The following is a 19,339-nucleotide window of genomic DNA, read 5'->3' as shown; positions in this document are numbered from 1 at the left end:
TTTTAAATCTGTATGCACCTAGCACCATGGATTCAAAATATATAAAGTGAAAGTTGACAAAACAACAAGGAAAATAGACCACCTACAATTGTGGTAGGAGATTTTAACATACATTTCTAAGTAATGGATTTTAATAAGAGCTTTATTGAATTAATTCATTATAGAGTTTACCTATTCAATGTATATCATACAACAGATTTTAGAGTATTAACAGAGTTGTACACCAATGCCAGAGTTCATTTTAGAACATATTCACCACCTCCAAAGAAAAGCCCTCTTTAGCTATTATCCCTCCATCCTCCTACCCTACCCTCCCCAACCCTAAGCAACCACTAATCTACTTCATGGCTTTATAGATTTGCCTATTCCAGACATATCATATAAATGGAATCATACAATATGTGGACCTTTATGACTGGCTTCTTTGATTTAGCATAGTGCTTTTAAGGTTCATCGAGGATGTAGCATGTATCACTACTTCATTCCTTTTTATAGCTAAATAGTATTCCATGGTATGAATACACCATGTTTTGTTTATGCATCAGTTTTAGATATTAAGGTTTCTCCATCTTTGGGATATTTATGAATACTACAGTTATGAACATGCCTGAACTAGTTTTTGTGTGGGTATATGGTTTCATTTCTCTTCCTAAGAATAGAATTGTGTGGCATGGTAACTCTGTGTATAACCATTTGAGGAGCTGTTCTAGAATGTTTTCCAAAGGGGCTACACCATTTTATATACCGATAAGCAGCATATGAGGGTTCTGATTTCTCTTTATCCTTGTCAACACTTGTTATTATCTGGCTTTTTGGTTATAGCCATCCCACAATATGTGGAGTCTCATCATGGTTTTGGTTGGCATTTTTCTGATCACTATGATAGTAAATATCTTTTCATGTGCTTTTTGCCATTTGTATGTCTTCTTTGAAAAATGTCTATTCAGATCTTTTGCCCACTTTTTAAATTCTGTTGTCCTTTATTTATTGAGTTGTAAGAGTTCTTTATATATTATACATACAAGTCTCTTATCAGTTGTGTAAATTGAAGGTATTTTCTCCCATTCTGTATGTTGTCCTTTTACTTTCTTGATAGTATTCTTTGATGCATGAAAGTTTTCAGTTTTGATGAAGTCTATTCATTCATTCATTCATTCACTCATTCCGGGGATTGAACCCAGAGGTGCTCTACCACTGAGCTGCATCCCCAGTCCTTTTTGAGACAGGGTCTTGCTAAGTTGTAAGGCTGGCCTCAAACTTAAAATCTTCCTGCCTCAGCCTCCTAAGTTGCTGGGATTACAAGCATGAGCTACCCTGCCTGGCTGAATTTATTTTTTATTTTGTTGGTTGTCCTTTTGATGTTATTTTCAAGAATCCTTTGTCATAGCTGAGGTCATAAAGATTTACCCCTATATTTCTTTTAAGAGTATTACAGAAATAGGTCTTCATTTAGTCTCTGATCCATTTTGACTTCATTTATGTAAGAGGCATGGAGTAGGGGTCTAATTGTTCCAGCATCACTTTTTGAAAAATTATTCTTTCTCCATTGAATGGTCTTAGTTCCCTTGTTAAAAATCAGTTGATACACAGGTTATTTCTAGGTTATCTATTCTCTGTTCCATTAATCATCTGTCTTTCTGTCTGTACCACACTGTGTTACTTTTTGCCCTGCTTCAGATTGTCTTGATTATTGTTGCCTATTAGTAAGTTTTGGAGTCAGAAAGCATGAGTTTTCCAACTTTGTTCTTTTTCAAGATTGTTATAGGTATTCCAAGTCCCATGCAATTCCACATAAATTCTAGAATCAGTTTGCTAATTTCTACAAAGAAGTGATGTAGGATCCTTATAGGATTAGCATTTAATTTGTAGAGCAATTTGGGACTTATTACATTTATATGTTTGTAGGGGGGTGGGGATAGTGGGGACTGAGCTCAGGACCTCATGCATGCTAGGCAAGTGCTCTCCCACTGAGCTACATCCCCAGCTCTAATGCACTTATTGTTATTTTACCAATATTAGGCCTACCAATCCATAAACATGGGATTTTTCTACCCATTTGTTTAGATCTTTAATTTATCTTGATAATATTCTATAACTTTCAGAATGTAACTTTTGCACTTCTTTAGTTAAATTTATTTCTAAATATATTTTTAGATGGGGGTTTCTCACTAAATTGCACAGACTGATCTTGAATTCATGGGCTCAAAGGTCCTCCACCTAATCCTCCCAAGTAGCTGGGACTACAGACGTGTACAACCATGCCCAGCTAATATTTTTTTTTATGCTATTGTAAATAGAGTTGTGCTGCGTTTTTAAATTATTAGTTCCAAGAATATAAAAATTCAATTAATTTTTGCATACTGATTCATATCCTACAACCTTATCAAACTCATTTATTTGTTTCAATAGTTTTTAGCTGGATTCCTAAGAATTTTTCATACACAAGATCATGTCATTTGCAATAGAGATTCTTTTCCAATCTGAATGCCTTTTATTTATTTTTCTTGTCTAATTGCCATGGCTAGAACCTCTAGAACCCTGTTATATAGATGTTATGAATACAGATACCCTTATCTTGTTCCTGATCTTAAGATGAAAGTATCCTATTTTTTACCATTAAGTGGGATATTATCCAAAGTGTTTTGGAAGATATCATATATCAGGCTACAAAATTTCCCTGCCCACTTCCTAGTTGAGTGTTTTTCTCTGAAAGGATGTTGGATTTTATCAAATACTTTTTTTGAGTGTATATTGAGAAGACCATGTGGTTTGTTTTTTATTCTATTAATATAGTATATTATATTAATTGATTTTCAGATGTTAAATCTTCCTTGTATTCCTAGGATAAAATCCATTTGGTCATAGTATATAATCCTTTTTATATGTTGTTAGATTCAAACCATAATATTTTATTGAGGATTTTTGAATTGATATTCATAATCTCTAGTTTTCTTCTGATGTCTTTGTTTTTAGTATCAGAGCCTCCTAGAAGTAACTAGGAAATATTCCAGCCTCACTTACTTTATGAAGAGTTTGTGAAGAATTAGCCTTGATTCTTCCTTAAATAAATGTCACCAGTGAAACCATTAGGCCTGGGCTTTTCTTTGTGAGATGTTTTTTTTTTTTAATTTCTAATTCAGTCTCTTTGCCTATTATGTATCTATTTAGATTATCTGGTCCTTCTTGAGTCAGTTTCAGTTTGCATTTTTCTAAGAATTTCCAGCCAGTATTCAAATATTTTTTGGCTCTTTCTCTCTTCTCTTCTAATACTCATATTATATATATGTTGGTGTGCTTAATATGATGTCCCACACTTATCTGAAGTTCTCTTGATTTTCTTTATTCTTTTTCTGTGTTCTTCAAATTGCATTATCTTTAGTGATTTATGTTTATTATTTCTCCTACCAGTTCCAGTTCACTCTTGAGCCCCTCTAGTGAATAGTGAATTTTTATTTCAATTATTATACTTTTTAACTCCAGAATTTCTATTTTTATACCATCTATTCCTCTACTGATGTTCTATATTTAATAAACATTGTCATCACTTTTTTCTTTACTTTTTAAATCATGATTTCTTTTATTTCTTGGTACATATTTATAATTGCTACCTTGAAACCACTGTCTATTAAAGCAAACACCTTGTTCTCCCAGTTTCTGTTGCCTATGAGCAGAAAAATGTGAATTAAAACAACATTAAGATCCTTCTTTACAAGGATTTTCTTCATTATATTATCAAAAACCAGAGATTTCTGAGGATAAAAAGGAATGGGAATCCTGTTGTGCCTTGATAGGCGTGTAAATAGGTACAACCATTCTAGAGAGCAATCTGATAGTTCTTTCTAGAAAACTAAATAGAGAATGTATGTGTCTTGGTAGCCAATAGTCTGCCACTGAATACATACCAGAAATTCCAACCCACAGGCTAAACATGTACAACATGTTCATCTTTGTATTTGTAGCAATGGACAGTTAAGACACTCCTAGTATTCATCCCTAGTGGTAATGGAGAAATAAAGTAACTAGATGAAAATTAGAGAATACAAACATTATTAGAAGCAATAAATTATACATGCCACAACATAGGTGATTCCTTAAAAATATAGTGTTGAGAGGAAAAAGTAAAAATACAGGATAAGATCTAAAGCACCATGCATTTATAGAAATACAAAATGTACCTATAGTCAAGAAGATCAGTAAAATCCATCCATGATAAGGAAGAAATAGGAAATTGAAGGCGATGGAGGAGATTAAATAAACATAAAGTAAAATTTATGTTATATGAGTTTTAATTATGCTTTTGAGATAGAAAATAAAACAAAAATATCAAAGAAATATGAGGTGAGGTCCTCAGAAGAGAGATGGACATGGATGAAAAAGTTTAGAAAGTTTGAAAAGAGAGAATAAATAGTATGAAATAGTCATGTTGGAGATTCTGAAAATAAACATATTTGGAAAACATTGCCAAGCAGTATTAAATGACCCCTACAGGTTTGTAGTCATGAATTCTAAGGGAAACCAGTACACCCATTTGTCTGACTTCTCACCTGACAAACAACTATTGCAGGCATAGGTGCAAAAAACCGGGGAAAGGAAAGGGCTGCTTTTATTTTTAAGGCAAGAAATATTTGAGTGTATTTAAAAGCTAATGGAAGGGGCTGGGGTTGTGGCTCAGTAGAGTAGAGTGCTTGCCTAGCATGTGTGAGGCACTGGGTTCAATTCTCAGCACCATATATAAATAAATAAAATAAAGATCCACTGGCAACTAAAAAATATTTTTTTTAAAAAAAAGCTAATGGGAATGTGCAAGTGGAGACAGGGATCTTCAAGATACTGTGGGTGGAGTAGGAAGGGGGGTAACAGTTGGAGATGAATAGAAGTACTTCGTGCCACCCCCACCACCCAGCATGGCACCTCTTTCCCTGAGACGGTAGAGAAGGAAGGGGTGAGTGCATAGAAGAAAGCCCAAAATTCGAGGGAGTTTCCATCTCTGCGTTTGTCTTGACTTGTGGACAGATGTAAAACATGTGCACCTCTTTAACTTTCCCAGCTTCATTCCTCATGCAGAAGTCCCTGGGATGATGCCTCTGGTCCACGGACATAGAAACACCTTCATGACCAATGCAATAGGATGCATTTCAATTTGAAATCACTTACTCATTTACTCTCATTTGTTGCTGGTGCAGTTTCTTTGGAAAGAAACTTGGTGTTACTTATTAAGATACTTAAAATCATCCATACCACATTTCTACAAATGTATTCTAAGGAAACAGCAGAGAGATACTCAAAAACTTACATGTAAGGATATTTAAACTAATGTTTTTTCCTAATTAATAAAAATTGGAAACCACTTAAATGTCCCCACAATAAAGGAATGGTTAAATTAAATTTGGGGTACTCATAGAATAAAATGTTTATTTCCATTAAAAAATAATATTTTAAAATAATGTAGCATACAAAAATATGCATAACATTAAAATAATTTTCTGTGGCCTGATTTCTGTGCATATAGGCTAATTAATGTTTCTCGGAACTAATTAGAGCTGAAATACATAATCAAATTTTTTGCTCACCCTTCTGGATCTCATTCTGTATGGTTTCCAGGGGGAGCCTGCTCATTTCGAGTACCTGATGTACCCATTACACTCAGCATCCATCACCGGTCTATCTACCTGCATCCGCAAACCCCTCATTGCTACCTGTTCACTGGATCGATCTGTTCACATCTGGAATTATGAATCAAAGTAAGAAGTGAAAGGCTTTGTTGCTGTAGTTTGCAGAATTCCTATTAAATTTACATATGTGAAAATTTTAATTACAGAGTTTTACAATTTAATTACGTAGAAGCTTTCAGTTGGAGAAGCCCTTTTTAAAAATCAAAGTCAGTCAACCTACCTATTTTTCACTCTTGAATGGACTAGAAAATTACTTGTAGTTTATTAGATGCTTTCCATGCTAGACACTGTGCTGTACACTTGGGATATAAATATAACACACCAATGTCTCACCTTCTAACATAAACTCTACTGTCTCCCCAGTTCTCCCTGGGTCTGCTGTTCACTCTTTGGAGCGTCCACACCCTTTACTCCTCTCTCCTCATCACGGCCCCAGTCACCCCCAAGTTCCTAGCAATTGTAGGTTTCTGATGCAACTTCCCAAGAACTTCCCACCCTAGACTACACCTGTAGTGTTTTCTTTGTTCTGGTATGCAGCTGTTGGGACTACTAGAAACAAAAAGAATAGTTGCACAGTACTCATGGTTCTTGGAATCCCAACAGAGGTGTGTTTTTGACATCACTAGGCAACACCTTGACCAGTTCCCCCAATGGCCTATACTAGGTGCCATAAGTAACCAAAGTCGAGGAAACAATAATTGCAAACAATAAAATATCTTTAATACTGTGATAATAATATATGTCACATCAATGGAGGACTTGGGGAACTTAGGAATTTGGCTTAAATTCAATAATGGATCTTTTTCACAGCACTCTGGAACTTTTTAAGGAATATCAAGAAGAAGCATACACAATCAGCCTTCACCCATCTGGACACTTCGTTGTAGTAGGGTTTGCTGATAAACTACGCCTTATGAATCTACTCATTGATGATATACGTTCTTTCAAAGAGTATTCTATCAGAGGATGCAGAGAGGTAAAACCTGCTGGAGATGAAGGTCTGGTTTCTTGGAAATCCAGGGTTGAAAAATCATGAACTAACATTCTGGGGAGGTGAGACCAAAGCTTAAAAAAACCCAATGCTTCTCCCACCAAGCTCATAAAAGTGAGCGTATGGGTTTATCCCCCTTTTCTTATGCTCACCAAAACATTTCTTTTTCTTTTTTCTGGGGGGTGCGGGGAGGTACTGGGAATTGAACCCACCGGCACTCGACCACTGAGTCATATCCCCAGCCCTATTTTGTACTTTATTTAAAGAGGCAGGGTCTCATTGAGTTGCTTAGTGCCTCACTTTTGCTGAGGCTAGCTTTGAACTCACAATCCTCCTGCCTCCTGAGCTGCTGAGATTACAGGCGTGCGCCACCACATCTGGCCAAAATATTTCATTGAACCTAAAACATTGTAGGATCCCACCTGTGTTAAGTCTGCTCTGTGATCATGGAACCTTAACAAATCGTGAAAAAGAAAAGTAATCTCAGAGAGTCATCATCAACAGTAAGAGGCAGTGCCCAGCCCATCAGGATCCCCCAGGATGACTTGAAACAAGACAGTGGTGAATCTTGGCTGGTGCCAGCTACAGAATAGTGACAGTATCTGAAGATATCAGCCAAGTCTCGGACCTACTGCACCTTCCCCCCACCATCCCACACATAGTTCCCACCTGAACTCTTCCAGAGAAGCAGCTCTTGGTGGCAGCGTGCGGTTGACTGCTCACCTCTTGCTTGCTCTTTTGCTGTTTCCCTGTAGTGTGCCTTTAGCAATGGAGGCCACCTGTTTGCTGCAATCAATGGAAATGTGATTCACATTTTTACCACCACAAGCCTAGAGAACATCACAAACCTGAAAGGACACACGGGGAAGGTGAGTGAATGCACGGCATCTGGGAAAATAGTGCACAGGGCCGAGCACTGTGCTAGTCAATGGGATACAGGTAAACCAAGGAGGAGTGGTTCCTTTCCCTGTGGTGTTCGCTGTCTACTTGAGGAGAGAAATGATTAAAAAAAAAAAAATACACAGACGAATTGCAGTTAATGAAAATAAACATTGGGGTTGTTATGAGAGGAAATGATGAAGAGATGGGTATAATGTGGTTGAGGGGCTTGCAAAGGCTCAGTCATAGAGGAGTGGGAAGGAATTAATCAGACAACTGATGGGACTCTCCACTGCAGTTAAAGATCCAAAGACCCGGAGACAGCAGATTGCAGGGAATACCAGAGGAGTTGAAGTGTCTGTGGGATGGAACATTAGTATCATAGGTAAGCTAAGACTAGAGAGGTTTACAGGAGCCCCAATGTGTGGAATCATGTAGGTTTTATAAGGATTTTTTTCTTATTTATCCTCTTTGTTCCTTAAAATCATTGAAGACTTTCAAGACAGGGAATGATATGGCCAAACTTGCATTTTAAAAGTTTACCTGGGCTGCAGAATGAACAATATATTGAAGGAGATAGAGATGGAAACAGTAAGGAGGCTGTTCTGATTAGTTCCATGATAAATGTTAGTGTCTTGCATCCTGGTGGTGGTAGCTATGTTAGGAAGAAATGGGTGGATTCAAAAGCTATTTAGAAAATAAAATCAAAAGGTCCTTGAGGAGATTAAATGTGAGACCCGAAGAGGAAGAGGCCAAAGATCAAGAGAGTAAGAAAATGAATTTGGAAAACCAAGTGGGGTTTCTCCTAGGACTGCGAGCCAAGCTCAGTGTAAGAAATCAGTCAATGTAATCCCCCATATTAACAGGCTAAAGATGGAAAACCAGCTTCAAAAAAAAAAAAAAAACCACTTCAAACACTATCTAACTTATTTCCAGTAAAAATAGAAGCTTTGCTCTTACAAAGGTCCATTCAGTACGGCCCTCATTGTTCTATCATTGTTAGACACACTACATCTTCCTTTTACAAATTCAACAATACAGTGTTTATTTATTACTTTACATTACCTGATTTTTTGCCTTTTAAAGAAGCTGAGAGAAAAATGAGAGCAAGTGTAAATTTGTGAATATTTTATGAACTTTCTCATTGCAATTGCTCTTTCAGTGAGCTTAGAGAATAAAGAAAATATAATATGTAATTACACAGTGTCTTGATTACTTTTGAAATTGCTTGTTTTGTTTTGTTTGGCATGGATTTAGATTGCTGTGTTAGGTGGCCTGCTTTCAGTCTAAAGAACTTCCTTTAGTATTTCTTGAAAGACAGACTTATTAGCAATTAATTTTATCAGTTTATTTAATCTGGGAACATCCTTATTTGCCTTTCATGTTTCAAATATAGAAAATATATTTGCTAGATGTAAGGGCGTGTTGTTTGGTTGGTTGGTTGGTTGATTTTTACTGGCAGTACTTTGAAAATGTCTCCCACTGTCTTCTGTACTCATTTGTTTCTAATAAGAAGTCCAATGTCAATCTTATTGGGGTTCGCTTATTTGTGATAAATTGTTTTTCTCTTATAGCTTCTAAGATTTTTTTTTATCTTTGGCTTTTGGTATTTTAACTATAGTGTGTCTGAATGTAGATTTCTTTGCACTTATTTTACTTGGAGATTATTACACTTCTTGGAGGTGTAGGTTAATGTTTTTCAATACATTTGGGATGTTTTCAGCCTTAAATATTTATGTATATATATCTTCTGCCTCTTTTTCTTTCTCTCCTCTTGGTACTCCTGTTATACATGCTAGTACATTTAATTGGCACCCACATTTCCCTGAGGCTCTTTAAATTTTTTGAAATTTTTTACTGTGTTCTTCAGATTATCTAATCTCCATTGACCTATCTTCAAGTTTACCAGCTCAAATCTACTATTGAAGCCAGGTGTGGTGGCACACACCTATGACCCCAGCTATTTGGGAGGCTGAGGCAGAAGGTTGGAGAGTTTAAGGCCAGCTTGGGCAACATAGTGAGAATCTTGAAACTAAAACAAAACAAATCTATTCTTAAGTCCCTTGGGTGAATTTTTCATTTCATCATTATACTTTTCAACTCCAGAATTTGTTTAAATTTTAAAATAATTTCTGGCTTCTTATTAATATTGCCTATTTGATCAGACTTGTCATCATACCTTCCTTTAATTTACTTAAGCATGGTTTCCTTTAATTCACTGAACATATTTTTATTAGCTGCTTTGAAGTCTTTGTCTGCTAGGTCTGTTACCAGCTAGGTGGGGTCTTGTGGTCTCCATCAGAAAGATCAGATAAAGGAACACTAACTTAACAGGGATAGGACACTTTGTTGGGACTTCTTGCTCAAGCAGAAGGGAGACACAGCACTGACCAAAGAGTGTCCAGCTCAGAGTGTCCTGTTCCCAGGACAGAGGGAGAGAGCTAGTTTATTCATGTGAGGATGGGAATATTAATTGGCTTCAGGTACATATTTAAAGGTGTTTTTCTTTTCCTGGGAAAGCTCTTAACCTTGAGGGGGAGGGGACCTTAGCCCATCATCCTGGCACCAGACATTACATCTTGCAAATCGATGTGACATCCTGTATGAACCTCTCTGTCTTGTGATGAGGATGAGCTGCTGTGTGACTGTTAAGAGAACACATGGGTAGGAGTGAAAAAGGAGACAAATCAAGGCAGGTAACAAGGGCCCTGGTTTCAATGTTGTTTCACCATAAAGGATAAAACTCCTCAACAGTTTTATCCTTTATGTTGTTGGTGCTCAGAGAGTCATAGCAAGGCTGTCCTGGCTTTAATGATACACCTGGTCTTGGAGGCTGATAAGACTGAGAGTTAGTGGGGGGTGGGAAGGTACAGATCATGCTCTTAGCAGCTAACAAGCCCTGAGTGAAAGTGGGAGAGCAGGGAGCGCATCCCATGCTTTCAATAGCTAACAAGCTATGAGTTAAAATCTAGGAGTACATCCTTATATCAGACATTTGGTTTTTTGAGATTGGCTTACAGATGAACTTTAGATAGGGCAAAGGGGAAGGAGGGGCACGGAGTGGGCATGGGGCTAGGAAAGATGACAGAACGAGACGGACATCATTACCCTAAGTACCTGTACGAACGAGAATGGTATGACTCTACTTTGTGTACAACCGGAGATATGAAAAATTGTGGTCTATTTGGGTAATATGAATTGAATTGCATTCTGCTGTCATGTATACCAAATTAGAATAAATTAAATTAAATTTTAAAAAATTCAGGAGTGCATTTATCCTTTGTGTCTACAGGGGTCTCTGACTGTCTCAAGTGTACTCTCTGGGTCCCTTCAAAGGCAGTTTCTTTTGCCTGCTTACTTTTGTTTTTTCTTTTTGGTCAGACTATCTGTTGGGGATTTGGGGGTTTTTGTATGTTTCATAATTTTTATGGACTTTATTTTAGATAACGTGTTATCTTAGTTATTAGATACTAGATATCTAATAATTAGATATGGATTCTTATTCCCCATAGGAAATTGTTGGTGGCCGTTGATTGTTTATTTAGTGACTTGGCTGAACTAATTCTATGAAGTCTTTTTCCCCTGTAGTGTAAAGCCTCTAATATCCCTGCTTAGATTTTTTTTTTCTTTTTATCGTTTTTAACCTGGCTGCCTAGGGTTTGCCTCCAGGTGGTGTAAGCTGCTTATAAATCATGGATTGTGTATGAACCCTCTTAACCATTTTTTTTTTTTTACCTTTTACTATTTTTACCTTTTACTATTGGATTTGTGTGAGACTTGGGAGCTACTATCACAGTTTCAGGGAGTTTATGGGTTTTGCTACATGTTCAGCAGAGATTGGTGTGATGTGCCCACTCTGATTGTCCCTGAAAAGGTATGGCATGATCATGTATGCAGTTTCCAGGCTGCGAGGGATGCACGTGGCTTTATTTTTAAGACTTGCTTCCTATGAGATGCCCAGAGTCAGAGCTTATTGTCCAGTGCGTGGTGGGGCTCCTCCAGGGGCTAGCAGGTCTTCCAGCAGTGCAGGGGTGTGCTCACATTTCCCCATCTCTGCTCCAGTGGCTGCCGAGGGTATGCAGCCTAGCACATGCCCACAGCCTTCCAGCCCGCAGAGTGCTCTTCTCGACTCTTTCCCTTGTTCTATTGAAACTTGGTTGCGCTATGATTTTCCTTATATCATGATTACCAGCCTCCTCTTAATCACTCTCCACCAAGGTCTCCATTGTTTTAAACATGCCCATAGGCAAAGACTTCACTGGGTTCTGTCCCAAATAAAATCGGTCTCCTCAAATAGAGCTATAGAATTTTTTGTCTTAAGGCCTGACTTTTCCCTGGGCAAAATCCTGGTTCTACCACACCAGTGCCAGGGCAGGGACCTGCTTTTCCTGGAATGACACCCCCACTCTGTGAGTAGAACTTGTGGTATGTACACAAGGTAAATGGAACCCCTGATCTTTTCAGCTTGCTCCTCATGGTGAGGAGCCTCCACCTGTGAGCAAACAGGCACGAGCAACTGGGCACCAGTATTCTTGGCTTGCTGTAATTGGAATAGTTCTTCTGCCAATGAGTAGGGACTAACTAACTGGTGGTGGGGAAACCAGGTCTTCTTGGCCATACCTGCCTGAGACAGAGCTTTTGTTAACATGGGGCTAGGGTGGGGATAAGAAACGCCAGCAGTCTGACCTTCCCAGGATGAAACCATAGCCCAAGATCGGGAGCTGTCAGGAAAGGGAGTCCCGGCATCTTGGCAGCTCCTGCTCAGAGTGCACAATGGTGGCGTTTCTGGAGCTGAGGCTGGGAATGGAGCCAGTCATGACTCAGATACCACAGATTGTTCTTACCAAGATCAGGTAGATTCTCTTGAATGAATGTTTCTCCGTTGCCGCCTGCCCTTAGGAGAATTTCCAGAGACTTTAAAAGATTATTTCACTGTTTCAATCATTTTTGACCAGTTAACTCATTTCACTGGGGAGATCAGCTGAGATCCTCATTCTGCCATGCTGGAAATCCACTCTCTTTGTGCTATTTTTGCAACTTCCTGTGAGAAAACACACACACACATACACACACACACAATTTCAAAATTTCAAAGTTTTTAAAATGTAGCAATAATTAATTGGCTGTAGCATTAAGAAACCATTGTGAGTCATTCTTTGCATTCATAAAGTATAAAAGAAATGTGAATGTTTTACCTGCAGTATTTTGCAAGCATCTAGAAAACAGAATGTTAACATTTCCAAGCTATGCTTTGTGATTTCCTCTACCAGGAAGAGCCATCCTGCCTCAGTCTAGTGGAGCACCTGAGGAGTTCGTCCCATGGCCATGTTGCGGTGTGTGTGCAAACACTCTTACCTGGGTGTGTCTTCATCATCTGCAGATTCGCTCAATTGTCTGGAACGCAGATGACAGCAAACTGATTTCTGGTGGCACAGATGGTGCTATATATGAATGGAATCTGTCTTCAGGAAAGAGAGAGACAGAGTGTGTGCTCAAGTCCTGCAGCTACAACTGTGTTACTGTCTCCCCTGACGGCAGAATTATTTTTGCTGTTGGATCAGACCAGACCCTCAAGGAGATTGCAGATTCTTCAGTGAGTCTGCCCCTGCCCTAATGCTGGGCCACCCATGCTTACAGCAGACAGTGTGCTGGCGAAGAGGGCCCTTCCTCATGGGACAGCCCCTGGCTGTTCTTCCTGTTGGGTCAGCTCAGTACTGTCACTTCCTGAATTTCTTGCTCAGTGCCTTTCCTGGCGGTTAAACTGTAGGCCCCTTTTCCATTTCCATTTTGCTTGCTGTCTGTAACTGCCCCTCTGCCCTCCAGGCATGGAGGTCAGCAATGTCTCTAAACCGCACTCTGGCCCTTGGTCGGCACTTAGCTGGGGTAAAAGCACAAGTATAGTTAGCTGCTGTCACCTGGACTTGCCTCTGTATTCTTTTGAAATCCCCCATCTCTCAGATGTTATCATTACTACATTTGGCTCTGGAAAGAGACTTAACACAAAGTGGTTGGGTGCTCCTCCAGGAGCCCAGCAATAGCTGATTATCACTGGCTTCTCTGGCTTTTCCGCAGCTCTTCTTATAGGGCAGGCTCTGGGGGGGGTGGTTTGCACATAACTACTGCAGCAACAAACCGACCTAAGGCAGGTTCCCCACAGTTGGAACATAGTTCAGTGAATGGTGACTCCTTTGTACCCTAGGTAACCTGGTCCTAGTTCTGTGGCAGCTTCTAGAGCACTGCACTAAAATAAAGCTCCTTCAGGGTAGGAGCTTTATTTTCACTCCTCTTGATATTCCTACTAGCTAGTGCACTGCATGGCCTGCAATAGACATTCAATAAATGGGTGGGGGAATGAGTGCATTAATGAGTGAAGAAATGAATGAGTTCCTGGAGATGGAGTTATGTTCATATAGTGAGATTTAGTAAATGTTTTCTGAATAAATTTATGATCAGCCTCCTGTTCTCACTCTGAGGTGCATGACAGCATGGCCATCAAGAGCAGAGAGAGACTGGTCAGTGGCACACACCTGTAATCCCAGCAACTCAGGAGGCTGAGACAGGAGGATGGCAAGTTTGAAGCTAGCCTCAACAACTTAGCAAGGACCTAAACAACTTATAAAGACCCCTTCTCAAAATTAAAAAATTAAAACTAAAAGATTGGGGATTTAGCTCAGCAGTAAAATATCCCTAGGTTCAATCCCAGTACCAAAAAAATAGAGAAGAAGAAGAAGGAAAAAAAGAAGAAAGAACAGTCAGACTGGTTTATGAGTTGAGGCAAGTTATTTTTCATCTCTTGACTCATCTTTTCATCATCTTTAAAATAGGCCTAATGGTCGCTCCCTCCAGGTTCTGGTGAAGGCTGGACGAGTTACAACATGGAAAGGGTGTAGAATAGCACTTGGCACAGAGGAAGTGCTGTACAAAGATTCTGGTCATTGTCCTAACTTCTACCATTGGTTATTCATCAGCCAAGCAACTGAGAAATACCTATTGTGCCTTTTACGAGCTAGGCACCATGCAAGATGTGATAAGGAATAGGAAAAAAAACAACACATTCTTTTAATATAGACTCCAAGAGTGCTATTAGAGGGAAGGAAGAGAATGGTATCAGGACACAGGAAACATAGCTCAGCCTCTCAGTTGAACAGAGCTGTCTGTGTTCCAGGTCCTGCGAGAGATGTCAGCATTTGACGTCATCTACACGGCAATTGTCATCTCCCATTCCGGGCGCATGATGTTTGTGGGCACCTCAGTGGGAACCATCCGCGCCATGAAGTACCCCCTGCCTTTGCAGAAAGAATTCAATGAGTATCAGGCTCATGCTGGTCCTATCACCAAGGTGAGAGGGACCCTTCCTCAGGGGTCCAGCTCCAGACCCTACCCAACATACCTTCTTCCTCCCTTCAGCCTCCATTGTCTTTTCTCTCTCCTTATTCTTTCTTCCTCCTTGTTAATTCACCTTCCAACCATTCAGTAAGCATCTATTGACTTTGTGTTTAAATACTTCTAGGAATTTATCCTAGGAAATAATCAGAGCTACACCTAAAGATTTATGTACAAGGTTGTTCACCATAATATTATGCACAGTAATGGCCATTTGATGACTGCCCCCAGTCACCATCACGTCTCCCAAGCTCTGTGAGTGTTGACTGCTAAGGACTCTCAGATATTCCCTCCTCCAGAGATTGCCCTGGACTAAAAGGAATCATAGACCAGGAGACTAGTTACTACCACTCCCCAAGGATGCAAAAGGCTAGCGCTGGGGACACAATATGAGCACACATTTGTAAATTGTCCTTCCATTTCTTCTCATGAAGTAGTGTCTATGTTCAATAACTAAAATGTGAAAACAACCCAAGTTTCCATTAGCCAATGAGTGGATAAGCCAAATGTGGCATAGACATACAATGGAATAGTATTCAGTCTTAAAAAGGAGGGGAAGGGCTGGGGTTGTGACTGAGTGATAGAGCATTTGCCTAGCATGTGTGAGGCATTGGGTTCTATTCTCAGCACAGTATATAAAGGAATAAATAAAATAATGGTCCATCAACAACTAAAAAAATATTAAAGAGAAAAAAAGGAGGGGAATTCTTCAGTATGCTACAATGGGGAGGAAGCTTGAGGACACTGTGCTAAATGAAGTAAATCAATCCCAAAAGGGCAAATATGGTGTGATTCCACCTTTGTAAGATTCTTAGAGCTGTCAAAATCATCAAGAGAATGCGGTGGGCTGGGGGAGGGAGGAGTGGGGAATTCTTGTTTAATGGGTATAGAGTTTTGGTTTTACAAGACAAAAGAGAGTTGGGTGATGGTGATAGCTGCATAGCAACTACAAATGTTAATGCAACTGTTACAAAGAAATGTTTGTATTAACAGGGAACTGAAATCCTAAAAATGGTTAAGATGGTAAAATTTTATGTTATACGTATTTTGCCACAGTAAAAATGTGAATAAAAAATAATTCTCTGACATGAAAGATGATTTCCAAGAAATCATACCCAATATGGGCTGGGGATATAGCTCAGTTGGTAGGGGAGTAATTGCCTCTCATGCACAAGGTCCTGGGTTCAATCCCCAGAACCACAAAAAAAAAAAAAAAGAAAGAAAGAAAAAGAAGTCATATCCAAAAGCAAATTAAAGGTTATTCATAGAAAAAAAAGTAGTTTACTAAAAATAGGACCTGGGAAAAATGTGTATCATCTCCCTTCCCTTCTCTCTCATTTCAGATTGAATGACATGAATACCTGAGGTTTTTAATATGTTCCAAACTCGATATTGGCTTACCTGTAGGCATTGTTCTTATTAAGAAAGTATTTTTATTATAAAATGAAATATCCCTGTGCTAAGCCTAGGCCTTAGATCCAAAGTAACTTATTGTAATATATTCCCCTTCTTCTTTTAAGATATACTATTTATGAATAAAATAATTTCTATTATAGAAGCAATGCATGTCTATTTTAGAAATAAAAGTCCATATATATACATCATGGTAGAATATATGTGTGTGTGTGTGTGTGTGTGTGTGTGTGTGTGTGTGTGTGTGGTGTGTTTGTATATCCTATTATATGATGGACCATAAGTTATTACCTCTTCTCTTTCAACTAGGCATTTACATTATGAATATAATGAACATCCTAGTCTGCAAATTTATATGTGCATCTCTGACAATTTTTTAAGGCTCAATTCCTAGACAGAGATAGAACTCCTAAGTAAAAGAGTATTACTATTTTTAAAGTTCTGCACATTGCTAATTATGAGAAGGCATTTTTTATAGTTAACTCTTTTGTCTTAATTTTTTACTAGGTATTAATTATAGGGTCACAGGAAATTTTAAAGATAGCACAGAGGTCCTGTGTAGCCTTCACCCAGTTTACCCCAGTGATCATCTTATGTAACTCTAGTATAATATCAAACCACAAAACTGGTGCTGGTCCACTGCCTGAGTGTGGGCCTGGTCATTTCATCACATGGGTCATTTATATAACCTACCACAGTCAAGATGCAGAATTGCTCCTTCACCACCTAGACCCACTTCTTGCCACCCTTTTGTAGTCATGCCTACCCCTCCCTACCATCCCTAATCCCTACCAACCATTCTTTTTTTCTGTTTCTATAATTTTGTTGTTTTGAGAATTGTATATAAATGGATCATACATTATATGACCTTCTGAGGGTGGGTTTTTCACTCAGCATAGTGCTCTTCAGATCTAACAAGGTGTTTTGTGTACTCATAGTTAATTCACTTTATTGCTGAGTTATATTCCACAGTAAGCACAATTTTGTTAAATCATTCATCCTTTGTAGGATATTTTGATTTTTTTTTTCCATTTTGACTTTTACAAATAAAGCTGCTATGAACAATCTTGTGCAGGTTTTTGTGTGGGCTTTCATTTTCACTTTTCTGGGATAAATGCCCAGGAGTATGATTGCTGAATCTGATGGGAAGTGGGTATTTAATTTTTTAAGCAGCAGCCAAGCTTATCCAGATTCACTGTACCATTTTACATTCCCATCAGCAATGTTTCAGGTTTTCTACATCACTGCCAGCACATGGGATTGTCACAATTTTTATTCTAGCTGTTCTAATAGGTGTGTAGTGATATCTCATCGTGGTCTTAATTTGCATTTCTCTAATGACTAATAATGTTGAACATCTTTTTATGTGCATACATGGCCATCTATATATCCTCTTCCCCGAAGTGTCCTCAAATCTTTTGCCCACTTTGGGTTGCCAGGTTGTTTTACGATTGAGTCTTAAGAATTCTTTATACATTCTAGGTCATATTTCACTCAAGAGTTCAAATCCACAGGGAATGTAGCTATAGCCTTGCTTCTTTTCATTCAATCACAGAAAGAAGTCTGTGAGGGCTCCTGCCTCATTCTTACCCAGAACCAGGTCTGCCTTGCTATGAGGCTATTCCCAGGTTATATGGATGGAGGCCTTGCACAGTCACCCTGGTCATCTATGGCCCTAAAAAGCTTCCCATGATCTTTTACCCTGCAGATGTTGCTCACCTTTGATGATCAGTACCTGCTGACTACTGCTGAGGATGGCTGCCTGTTCACCTGGAAGGTCTTTGATAAGGATGGCCGCGGAATCAAGCGGGAAAGGGAGGTGGGCTTTGCTGAAGAGGTGCTCGTGACTAAAACAGACATGGAAGAGAAGGTAAGAATTGGGCCCAATGAAGAGGAAAATCCTTACCAGACTGCATTCCAGCTCCTCAGAGCAGCATCTCAGGTCCTCCTGTGACTGTCCCTCTCACTGGCACTTGATTCTTTTTATACCCCCACACTGCCTGTCTTCCTCCACGTGGTCATCTTCACCTTGATCCACTGATCCTGCTTTCTTTTGCTACTGTTTGAGAGCAGAACCATGGCATCCAATTCTCCTGTATGACCAATAGTTTCTAGTTCTTTCTAGGCATGTGGAAGACAATAAATATACTGACAAACCAAATATACCAGTTGTTTCTGTGAAACATGGTCATTGCTAGTATTGAGAACCTCCTTTAAAAAAATAAAAGAAATGAAGGATGTAGGAAACATTCCTAAAACTCTTAACCAGACTTCTAAACAATAAAACCATAAGTATAAAAATAACCAGCATTTGCAAAAGCAGGCACTGTGCTGACTACTTTATAAGTATTTCTTGTTTATATCTCCCAATACATCTCAGAAAAAGGTACTGTTATTGATCCCATATTTCAAGAAACAGGTTTGGAGGGTTGAGTGCTGTGTCCAAAGTGACTGTGCTGGCAAGGTGTAGACCAGTTTTCTAATCCAGATTTCATCCAGAGCCCACTCCTCATCACTATGCCCAAGGGACATCCCTCCTGTGAATGCAGTAAGCATTCCATAAAGATGTGGTTTTGGAGATTTGATTGCATAGCTCTGTGCTGCACTCCCTAAGAGAAGCTGACTGGATGGTTCATGGAGAATCTGAGAATTATGTATTTATTGCTGCTCATCAAGAATCTAAGAGTACTATTGAATATCTGCCATTAGCTAAGCACTGGGGGTGCACATGTGAAAAGACAGGCCTGGGCCCTGTGGTCAGGAAGCTCACAGCCAGATAGGGGCGGGAGACAAGAACAACTGTAAGAACAGCAATGCAAAGGCAGCCACAGAGCCGGATGATGGGCCTCTGGTGTTTCCTGGAGATGCCCGCTAGAGCTCCCTCAAACCTTCTGCAGAAAGACAAAGGGGGAAGAAAGGGAGAGGGGCAGCCTGGCCTCCTTATGGCAAGCAACTGTCTCTTTCTCTTCCTTCTCTCTGTTTTCTAACCATGGTGTAGAAA

The 19,339-nt window shown here is 39.1% G+C and overlaps 1 protein-coding gene across 1 annotated transcript in view; it reads left to right on the top strand.

Moving 5' to 3' along the window:
• The window catches only part of Cfap57 (cilia and flagella associated protein 57), a 69,860-nt gene that overhangs the window by 13,775 nt on the left and 36,746 nt on the right, over window positions 1–19,339 (top strand). The window contains exons 6-11 of the mRNA XM_076862863.2: window positions 5,602–5,741; window positions 6,483–6,648; window positions 7,419–7,532; window positions 12,923–13,135; window positions 14,708–14,881; window positions 18,047–18,208. Coding sequence (XP_076718978.1) covers window positions 5,602–5,741; window positions 6,483–6,648; window positions 7,419–7,532; window positions 12,923–13,135; window positions 14,708–14,881; window positions 18,047–18,208 — 969 coding nt within the window. The remainder of the gene's footprint in view (window positions 1–5,601; window positions 5,742–6,482; window positions 6,649–7,418; window positions 7,533–12,922; window positions 13,136–14,707; window positions 14,882–18,046; window positions 18,209–19,339) is intronic.

The sequence above is a fragment of the Callospermophilus lateralis genome, chromosome 7 (genome assembly GCF_048772815.1).
Source record: "Callospermophilus lateralis isolate mCalLat2 chromosome 7, mCalLat2.hap1, whole genome shotgun sequence".
NCBI classification, from domain to species: domain Eukaryota; kingdom Metazoa; phylum Chordata; class Mammalia; order Rodentia; family Sciuridae; genus Callospermophilus; species Callospermophilus lateralis.
This window is presented reverse-complemented; position numbering and strand designations above follow the sequence as displayed.